The sequence below is a fragment of the Tupaia chinensis genome, unplaced genomic scaffold (assembly GCF_000334495.1).
Source record: "Tupaia chinensis unplaced genomic scaffold, TupChi_1.0 Scaffold000459_1, whole genome shotgun sequence".
NCBI lineage: Eukaryota > Metazoa > Chordata > Mammalia > Scandentia > Tupaiidae > Tupaia > Tupaia belangeri.
In genome coordinates, this window is record NW_006159968.1 from 2,223,749 (window position 1) to 2,234,655 (window position 10,907).

Here is a 10,907-nt window from a genome sequence, read left to right on the forward strand (position 1 = left end):
AATAATAAACCTATCAAGATTAGAAGCATGCACTCTACTGGACTGAGGTGGGAGAAGGTACATACTATACCTTTTTAAATGTGGTAGAGAGCAATCATTTTTGTATCAACAGTAATGCTTTAAAATTCTTGGGAGGTGTGGTGCATTATTAAGTGCTGACATCTGAACAGTTGAGTGTGAATGAACTATGTCCCTCCTGGTCTAGGACTGGAGTGAGGTGGTTGGCCCCTTGTGGAGAGAGGCTAAAATACAGGGGAGAGGTGGGGGCTGTAGGGAGACAGATACACTTCCATACTTCACAATGAAGAGAATGGTGGGTAGAGAAAGTAGATGAGGTATGATGGGTGTGTTGTATTTAGAAAACTTGGCCAGAAATTGACTGCTGTTGGGTGGTGACTCTATAGGTATGATACAGAACAATGACAACTAGCCTTTATAATGAGCCTGTTGTTTTCATAATAAAAAGTGTTTGCCATTTATTCAAAGGATCTCATTAAAGCTTAACAATGCTCCTATGAGGTTATTATTCTTCCTCATCTTACAGATGAGGAACTGGAGGCTCAAGAAGTGTAAGGTCACATTCCTAGTAAACAAGGTGGTGGTGTGGTGTGGCACTGGACTCCACAGGGCTGACTGAGGTCTGAGACCCAGACTCAGCGGCTTGAAACTCAATGGCTGTGTGCGTGCACAAAATCCCCAGAAGGGAAGGGATTGGGGTGTCACCATCCCTCCTGGGGAGTGACGGCAAAATCTAAAATAAAATAAATGAAATCTAAAAAATAGGGGGAGGGCACGAAATCCGATCTCCTGGCTCTGGAAGCATTAAATAAAATGCAAAGAGAAAATGAGTAGCAGCCCCACTTCTCAGCGCGCCTAGAAGACGTGTAGGAACAGCCCTGGGATTGTTTGTTCAGCCTGGACAACTAGTCTGGGAAGAAGGAGGAAGGAGGCAGTCTGCGGGAGGAGGTGGGAACGTGAAGGACTGGGTCTGGGGTTAGGGGGAGCAGTCTGCTCTCGGGGCCCCACCACCAGGTCCTTTCTGCTCGCTCTTCTTGGAGCGCAGAAAACCCGACGCCTCCTGACCCAGCGCGGCCGCCGTAGAGCCCCTGTTGCCATGGCTCCGAAACTCGTAGCAGACGCGCAGAGAAGTGCCTGTGAAGGGTGAAGGGAGTCTTTGGGGTCCTGTTCCGGCTTCCCGGCCCAGCGAACCGGAGAACCGCCATGGGCCGCAGTAAGCGCCCCCTCCCACTTCCTCCCCCCCTGGATTGTCCCCTCGCGGGCGCGTTCCGGGTCCCCGGGTCTCAGGCCGCCAGCCCAGACCACGCTGCCCTTCCTTTCCGCCCGCGCACCCCGGCCCAGCCCTGCGTTCTCGTCCCCTGCAGCCCCTGCCGGGAACCCGCGGACTGGCCGGGCAGCGGGCCTTTCCGAGGCTCAGGCTCCTCGTCCGTAAGGCGGGCGGGATGCAGAAGCCGGAGAACCCGGGCTCAGACCTGCCGAGGAGGGCGAAGGGCTTCCCGCACGTCAGGCTCCTGCCTGCTCCTCGCCACGCTGCGCGGCCCTGGTCTGCTCCGTGCCTTGGAGCCGCCGCCTTCGGACTCTCGGGAAGACGGTGGAGCCTGGTGGTTGAGGGTACGAACTCAGAGTCAGCGTTTAAATTCCCTGCTTCTACCTGGGAGCTTTGTGACCTTGAGTCAGTGACGTCCCCCAACCCCTACTCCCAGCCCCCAAATAACGGCAATAACAGCAGCGTTTTACAGACAGGGCTTAAAAACCTACCCAGAAGGACCAGGTGGCGGCGCAGTGCTAATGCCCCCGCACTCTCCTGGGAAGGGCCTAGGGTCCAGTCCTGGGACCACCAAGCGTGTCGACACTGCACTCCTGTGCCTGCAATCCGGGCGGCTGAGCAAGAAAGCAAGATTGGGCCGAGGGGGAGAGTGGGCTGCGGATACCTCTTAGCAATGTTCTCAGCTGACTAAGGCCAGGAGCGCCACCCTTGGAATGGATCTTCTGACTTGTCTGGCTGAGGGATCCCGCCTTCCCAGCTCCACTTCAACAGTCACGGGATATGGGCTCTCCCAGGCAAGGGCGTGCTTGGTGGAGGTTTCCCATCAGCTAAGGCAATTCAAGGAGGTGGCTGAGGGCTGCCTGCTTCCTGCCTAGAGGAATGAATCCTTCAGTTTGAAGAGGGAACTGGGGGATGTCCTATCATCCACCTCCCAGGGGTGCCATTTCCTCATTGGTTTTTCTGGCCAACAGCTATCAAGATTCAGCTCAGTTTTCTCCCTGCAGCCCCTTCTGACCTCTTTCCTCTCAATAGAACTGATCACACCCTCTTGGACTTTGGACTTCTTATGGGTGATTTTGAATAGCACACAGTCTGTCAGTCGTCCTAAAGGGACTAATGCATGGGGCACAGTGCAGCTCTGGAGGCTCACTATGATATATGAATACAATCCCTTCTCCTCCAATTCTCCACCCCATGAGGATTTTCTTACTGAGTCAGTAAGAAAAGGCGAGACGAATGGGTAATCCCGTTTTCAAAGTTGCCATAGAAAATGATCAAAGAAAAAAAAAAGTTTTAGATACAATAAAAAGTAACCTTCACCTATATGTAACCTCTTCATTTCTATTACGCATTTTTTTTATGCCAGAGGGAGACAGAGAGAGAGACAGAGAGAGAGAAAGAGAAAGAGAGAGCTAGAACTTCTCCATATGGCCTGGACATGCCCCAGCCCTTTTTCCTCCCATTCTCACTTCTGTCAGGATCCTGGGCACATACATGTGGCTGGTATGTTTTTCATTCATACTGGGCTAGGACTCAAACCCTGGCCAGCCACATGGGATCTGACTTCCTTTGCACAGCACCTAACTATAGTACAACACAGCTGCCCCCCTTCATTTCTACTAAATTTCTATTTCATGTATATATCTTCTAGGTCTTTCAAGGTATTTAAAACTTTTGCAAAATCTGCTATAAACATTTATTGATTGATTTTATGGCTGTTTACAAGACAAGATATAAAGCCTAAAGGAATGAACACTAAATCATTGGCCTTTAGAGTTTCTAGAACTTTGCTCAATACGCTGAAAATCTTTGTAGAAGCTAATACACCAAGCGACCTCTAACATCCCAGAAACATTTTCCTTCTGCCCTTTGCCCTCTGTCCCCACAAAATCATTTTACTGATACTTCCTCACATTGTAGAGAACTCAGTCATATTAAAGAAAAGAAGCCTTGGATGGCTGATGAGTTTTGATTAACCTTTGGATTCCTCAGTAACCTCTTTTAGTAGCAGATGTATTCAATACCTTCTCCTCCATTTCTCCATCCCATTAGGATTCCGGTCATGCAAGTACATATCTCCAGCATGTTTTTCAAGCTGTCAGGACTGGGATTGAAACCTCAGAGTGAGAAACCTCAATGTGGGATCAGACTTCTTTAATCATTAGGCCATGAGGCAAGCCAAATGAGATAGTATGTAACTACAGTTAAAGTTGTCAGTGTCCTTCGTCAACCGCTCATTCCTCCAGTCATGCCAATGCTGGTTAGCACTTCCTATGAGTCTGACACTTCTCACAATCCACTTGAATCTTGTACTTTGCTATCTGAAATTTTATAAACTAAGAAAGTAAAAGCAGTATGTTACATATAGTACCTTGGCGTGTTGTGTTCTTGTACTATGTAATAGGTATTAAAATACCATCTCTCATATAATAGATATTGTACTAACATATAATAGACTTATGATGATTTATTACTGTTTAAAAAGCATTTTTAAATCCCCAGAATGATCTCACATAAGGGCAGTTCTGTATTATTTGGAGTAGGAATTTCTAACATTGAACAATGCCCCTTGGAGTTAAAGAATGTTGTGTCTAAATTAGAGTATGTATAAACTGCAAAATACTTTCCCATTTCAAAGCATAAAACACTGTAATCTTCTTGCACCATGTAGATGTTCTTACACAGTTCTTCTTGGGGACCCTGGCTTTTGTACTAATGTTTGCTATTCCAGGTGAAGCAGTATTGTATAACAACAATTTCCTGCATGCTCTAAAACAGTATGCCACACAGCAGTTTGCTTATTATAGAAGAGTTCAGAAAAGGCCATTGGGAAATTCCGGATCTTCACAGTTCTACCTTCCTCTGTGATTCTTTATTTTCTTTTAATCTACTCTGTGTATAATTTTCGCTTTTGGGCAAACTTCCCTGTAGTGCTGAATGAGCTGTTGTGCTTCTCTCTCTCTCTCTCTCTCTCTCTCTCTGTCATCTGTGTGTGTGTGTGTGTGTGTGTGTGTGTGTGTGTGTGTAGATATTCACGATAAGGGAAGTTTCTCACCCTACCCCCTTCAAACTAAAAGTGATTCATATCATCTTAATTCTCCTAGTTAAATCAACATAATTCTTTCCTAATATCTACATGCCTCTAAAAAGGAAGACTTGATAATTTCATGCAAATGATCAACTTTTACATGCATAATAGCATGCTGAAAAGAATGTCTTAAATTTTTAGAGGTGTAGAAAGAGAATACAGGAAGGATATTGGGTTAAAGCAGGCATTGTGTCAGCCCTGTAAGTCTTCTTGGAAAAACCTTTAAGACTAGAGAGCTGGAGAAGCCTGCCACACCTTTAGTGGCCCCAATGCCCAAAAAGCTCCCATGTGGGCTGCACAGTTGCTCATGTAGCTACAGGAGGCCAGAGACCAGTTACTATTTGAGATGCAGAATACCCCTGAACACATTTAACTTAACCATCGATGACAGCTTCCATGGGATTTAAGTTAGGTTATAGCTTTAATATGAATACCACACTAAACTTTCAACCAGGATCTGGGCCAAGAATATAAGTAGAGGCCCATGTATCACGTTATAAATCAAACTGCTAATATATCGTCCTTCTTTGACAAGAACATCTTCATAACCGTCCAGAGGGCTCTGTTTAATAAAGGTTTCCCAGACCGCTTAGAGTTCTATGTCAGAGCATGGTGACTTGAGGAGAGCTGCTTCCCAGGCCCACCCCTCTCTTCTCCTCCCATCCTTGGCTCTATCCTATCCTGTCCTGTCTATAAATGAGGGTGGACTCTCCAGCTGACACATCCAAGCCACCCATATCTCTGGCAAGCTGCTCCTTGGATACTCTGAGTGTGGGAACTGTCATCTCCAAGCACTGTAAGGAGCACAGAATATAGCTACCTGCACACAAATGATTGAGGTCATAATGTTTTTATAATTAAAAAAAGGGCAAGTTCCACTTTTTAAGGACATGGCATAGGGTGCTGGGAGGGGCTTTGTCTCAGCTAGAGGAGTCTGCATAGTCAAGAAGCCTGAGAAATCTCAAGAGGCTCTTACTTGCTCATGTTTGACAGTGTAGTATAGTGGTTAAGAGAGCATGGTTTGGTGATGCACTGTACATTTAAAACCTTACTCTAAGGCCTGGGCAAGTTATTTAAAGTCTGTGCTTTAATTTCGTTCATCTGCCAAATGTAGATAACAACTCTACATATTCATACATTGACACGTGCAAAGCACTTAGAATAATATCCAGCACCTTGTAAGTAACAATACAGATGTCTCTATTATCTCCTGGGTTGACATGAAGTATTTCCACATTCTACCTAAAATGTGAGGATTCAGCTATATTATTAACTTTTTCAGTCGCACCAGGAAAATGCATTGCTTCTCCATTGTCATTACCTCTGAATTCACTGCATCTTATGGAGATGATTTATGATCTTGCCCTTGACTTTAAACATGGACTATGGCATTGTGTCCAGTCTCCTGGTACCATTGTCATCACATACTGCTGGTCTTTTGTGTCAGGCAAAGCCAGTGCTACATCTCACTCTTGTGATTGGGGGTTGGGAGGACTGGAAGAATGTGCCCATTACTCCTCTTCCTGTGAGCAGCTTTATTATTATTATTATTCCTCCTGGAAACAGAACAAGTGGTAGCTGCTTTATAAGATTGCAGTGGAAGATCTGGGGGTATTCTTTTCCTATCTCTTAAGCTTTAGTTGCATTAGTAACTTGTTAAATGGGCCTGCCTTGCAACATAGTGGTTAAGGGAGCCAGATCCTACATGGATGAATCCTGGTTTGAATACCAGTTCTAGTTGGGTGTGTGTGAATGCATGCCCCAAATCCCTACAGGATGGAGAAATGGAGTAGAGACTGCAGCATGACCATTCTCCATGGTGGTGGTAGGGGTGCTTTCTCCCTTTCTCTCCCTTTCTCTCTCTCTGTGTCTCCCTGTCTCTCTCTTTGTCTGCTCTGCTGTGCCTCTCAATTTGTTCTGTCATAGATCCTTAGAGGATCTCATCTAGTGTGACATGGTACCACCTTAAGATTCCATATCAACATTCTTATGGCCATTAACTGTCAACTCTGTCTCTATCTATATGGCAAAATGTAGGTCGACCACATATATAAAGAGAAATAAGACATAAGAGATCATTAATATATAGCTTCCTTTCTGGTGGCTCACATCATGGCACCAGCAAAACTCTGGCAGGAGGCAGCATTTTTCTGATCTCTCTCCTTTTGAAAATCAGTTGGGCCTGGAGAATTGGTATTAACTGCAAAGGAAAACCAATGCATTAATAACATAATAACCTGAACAATAGGGGTGGAAGTGTAATATGTAACACATTTTCTTTCAGTCACAGAAGATCTTATTAGGCGGAATGCCGAACACAATGACTGTGTAATTTTTTCCCTGGAGGAACTCTCCTTGCATCAGCAAGAAATAGAAAGACTAGAACATATTGACCAATGGTGCCGGGATTTAAAAATTCTCTATCTTCAAAATAATCTCATTGGGAAAATTGGTATGTTTCAGTACTTTGTTCTTTTTTTTTCTTTTTAACATTTTGAATGGGAGAATGTAGTGGAAAAAAATGCAGTGTTATTCTTCATTTCTTCCTTTTTTTTTTTTTTTTGAGAGGTTTTTGCTATAGGGTGTGTGTGCTTGCCAGAAAGAGAGAGAGAAACAGAGACAGAAAGAGAGAAATCACCCCCCCCCCCGGGGGGGGGGGCGTGGGGATGGCCACACTGTAATCCCTTCTCCTCCATTCTCCTCTCGGGATCCTGGGCACACACGCACACGTGCCCATTGTGAGTTTAAGCCACCAGGTCCGGGACTTGAACCACAGTATTCTACATGAGGGTCCAGCGACATAGCCATTACTCCAACTGCTGGTCCTGCAGTGGTTATTCTTAGAGGAAGGCAATAGCTCATAAAGAATCATGTGGGGAGATAGTAATAGCCACCTCTCAGTAGTTGAGTATGGAACATTTCCCTGAACCTTTCCAAGTATAATGAGTCCCCTTGTCCTTAAGGGGATATCAAGGACTTGAGAGAGTAGTTAAAGATAGGGAACACAACAGTTGACCTGATTTTTTTTAGAAGTTTGAAAGGGAGGAGGATATAATCTGGGGATTAGTCATGGTTTTACATCCCTCAGTGAAACTCAAAGGATTATGTGGGAATTGAACATGTTTTGTCAGATTACCACAGATGGTGATAGCTAGTTCTGCCATATTTATTGTGAATGTGTATGTGCAAGGCATGGTATTCAGTACTGGGTGTTGAGGAGGCTCTAATAAAAATGAGAACCAATTACAGCTGTTAGGTAGATGGGGGTCAAAATGTCAAGCTCTGTGAATAATACAGCTTAGACTTGCAGCCAAGTGGGCTGCTAATAATGCCCTGGAGAAAACCTGTCCTCTGAGTCAAGTGCAGAGCTGGGTAACCCCAACTGTCCCCTACCCAGGTCACTCTTGATTTATGACAAGAGGGGGGGTGAGATCATGTGCTCCCTGCTGACAGGGTCACACAACTTTAAGGGGCCAAGGCAGGATTCAAACCTAGGTCTACCTGATATCAGAGTCTGTGCTCGTTCTTACCAGTAAACTACACTGTTGTTTTCTGTGTACTGGGGAGACTCCTCCTGTTTCCATGTGGCAGGGCCTCCACTAAAGTGATTCCACAGGCCTCCCTTCTCTCTGCCCCTTAATTCCATCTATGGGAGAATGGAGACATAACTGGGGCCAGAGAGAAGACCAACTTTTCTGATAGGTAAATTTGGAGGAGGAAAAGACCATGCCCAATCCCACCCTGTTCTCTGGCATCTAGGGTACAGAGGCCGAGGATACTACTCATCATTCTGCAACATACAGGACAGCTCCCACCACCCAAGAAAAGAATTCTTCAGACCAACATGTTAGTATTGCTGGGGCTGAGAAGCCCTAGTGATGTGGCCACCTCTAGTTTCATGGATAATTGAAAATTAGCTCTAAGATTTTAAAAAGCCCAGATTCACACCATTTTTTTTTTTGAAGATTTACTAACATTCTTTCTTCAGATAATTATTTTCAGCATCTTTTATTTTACCAGAAATTAGAACTCTAGCACATTGTTCAATTAAAAAGGCTATTATAGAGCACCAGCAGCTTCTATGCACAAGGGTATTAAAGAACAGCCCTAATTGTACAACTCTAAAAGAGTTCTCCAAATTGTAATCTCCACAGCTGGGTCCATCACAATTACTAATTAGTAGCATAGTATTTCAGTCCTTTTTAGGAGCTGTGAGAAAGCTTAAATTTTGCTTCCAAAGTGTTCTTAAATTAAACATTCTTTTAAATCCTAATATTGGGATTTTTCAATGCTACTCCACCCTTAGGCATTTAGAGACTTATTTAGCAAGTGAAGCTACTTCTCTAGGATTCAGGCTCACTTTTGTGCCATTGAGGTAGAAGCTTGCAAAGCAGTTGCCTTTCCTAAAGCTCTCTTTCTCCCTGGCTGATACACATGGGCTGTGGAGGAAGGCTGTGTTTAGTATTAATCCTAATGTAAGTTGAAGACCATCGGGGGTCCCCTTAAAGAGCAGGTTCTAGGCTCCTCCCCAGACCTACTAAATCAGAACCAGTGTGGGTGTATCCAGTGACTGACTTAGCAACATCTTCCCACAGGGCGCTCTGCCTAGGTAGTTGAGGACTGCAGAGCTTAAACCTGAGAAGGGACTTGGTCCACTCCAAGTCTGTGAGTTGGCTTATGGAAGGTGATGCTTCCAAAATGGCTTGGACTGGAACTCGCAGATTCTCTTCCTGCTGCCTGGAAGTTCTATACATTTTGCTTGGAGAGTATTTTCTTCTCCATACTAATATGGCTCCTGTTATCCTTCTTGAACAAATCATATCTTTTTTTTTTTTTCCCTATCAGATGACTCTTAGCATTTAGAGGATTGTATGTGTATCAAAGGTGGGGAAGGCAATTCTGTTTTGAACAAGTATTTTATTGTGAGCTTACATATTTGTGTTTTGTCTTCCCTTTTTATTCCTCCCCCCCCCCAGAGGGCACATGCATTTGTTAGAGAGAGAAACTGGGAGAGGGAGAAAGTAACTTTTAATGGGGGCATGGTCATGCCACCTCCTTCTCTATTTCTCTATCTCATCAGGATTCTGGGCATGCGTGGACATGTGCCTGGCATATTTTTCAAGCTGCTAGGGCCAGGATTCAAATCATGGTTGGCATTTTGGAAACCGGTTGTCTTAAACACTAGCCATGTGTCTGGCCTAGTGGGCTGGCAATTTTAATAATGAGAAACATAAGTATTTCTGTTCAGGATGTAGGTTAGATAATCTTTCTCTTTTAATTCTTTGCATACAGAAGTTTCCAATTTTGTTAACTATTGAATGTTCAGATGCTAGAAACCTTTTGTAAACATTAGTATCACTTAGAATAACAAAGTTGCTGAGAGAAATTTTAGTAATTTATTCCAAAATACTTATTTTTTTTTTTGAGAGATTTTCACTGTAGGGCGCGTGCGCTCGCCAGACAGACAGAGAGAGACATAGAGACAGAAAGCGAGAAATCACCCCCCAGGGGGGATGGTCACGCCGCAATCCCTTCTCCTCCATTCTCCTCTCGGGATCTTGGGCACACACGCACACGCGCCCGGCGTGAGTTTTAAGCCACCAGGTCTGGGACACGAACCGCGGTCGACTACGTGGGAGTCCAGTGACATAGCCATTACGCCAACTGCTGGTTCCCCAAAATACTTATTTTTAGAAAATGAGTAAACTGAGGGTTGGAGAGAGAAATTGCTATTTACATACAAACATTTGATGTTTTGTACATTTTAGACAAACTACTAGTGATGATAAGGGCGATAATTACTAATCCTCATGTTTGAGAAGACACCTTCATGGCTCCTAAGAAATAGTGATTTCAGGGGAATAAGTGAAATGAAGATTTTCCACTGATAATTCAGCCTCCAGCCCTCAAACTCAAGTGGAGAGGCAAGGGAGCAGGACTTAAGAAGACACCTTCATGGCTCCTGAGAACTAGTGATTTCAGGGGAATAAGCAAAATGAAGATTTCCCACTTATAATTCAGCCTCCAGCCCACAAACTTGAGTGGTAAGAGGCCTTTTAGTCTCCTGTCTCTCACTGTCTCTGTCTCTTTACCTCTGTCTCTGTCTTCTCATTTTATTTTTTTGTAATTTTTCCTTTCTAAAATTTTTAAAGGTAAAGCATTTTCTTTGCTTTCAGCCCCTCCCTTCCCTTTATCTTGTTAATAATCCCCTCTCCTCCTCCCAACCCAGGAGAGGCAAGGGAGCAGGATTTAGGAAGATACCTTCATGGCTCCTGAATGTGCCATGCAGTTTTCTAATTTTTGCTTTTTAAAAAAATATATATATATTTTTTAGTTTTTTCTTCTTGTTTTCTGTTTCTTGGTTGTTTTTGTTGTTGTTGTTTCTCTCTCTCTGTTTCCTTTTCTGCACACTCCTGGATTCTCAGATTGAACTTCAGCTGTGGGAAGAAACACACCATCCATGAGATGACTAGAAATCACCGCAGGGCCACAAGAAATACGGGAAAGCAAGAAAATACCTCTCCTCCAAGGGAA

The 10,907-nt window shown here is 44.2% G+C and overlaps 1 protein-coding gene across 3 annotated transcripts in view; it reads left to right on the forward strand.

Moving 5' to 3' along the window:
* The first annotated feature begins 1,091 nt into the window (after window positions 1-1,091).
* The window catches only part of DNAAF11 (dynein axonemal assembly factor 11), a 95,699-nt gene continuing 85,883 nt past the window's right edge, over window positions 1,092-10,907 (forward strand). Inside the window, exons 1-3 of one of the 3 annotated variants that reach the window (XM_006155524.2) lie at window positions 1,092-1,231; window positions 1,383-1,629; window positions 6,658-6,825. In XM_006155524.2, coding sequence (XP_006155586.1) covers window positions 1,461-1,629; window positions 6,658-6,825 — 337 coding nt within the window. In that variant the 5' untranslated portion in view covers window positions 1,092-1,231; window positions 1,383-1,460. The remainder of the gene's footprint in view (window positions 1,232-1,382; window positions 1,630-6,657; window positions 6,826-10,907) is intronic. The other 2 variants (XM_006155523.2, XM_006155525.2) reach the window with 2 other exon arrangements.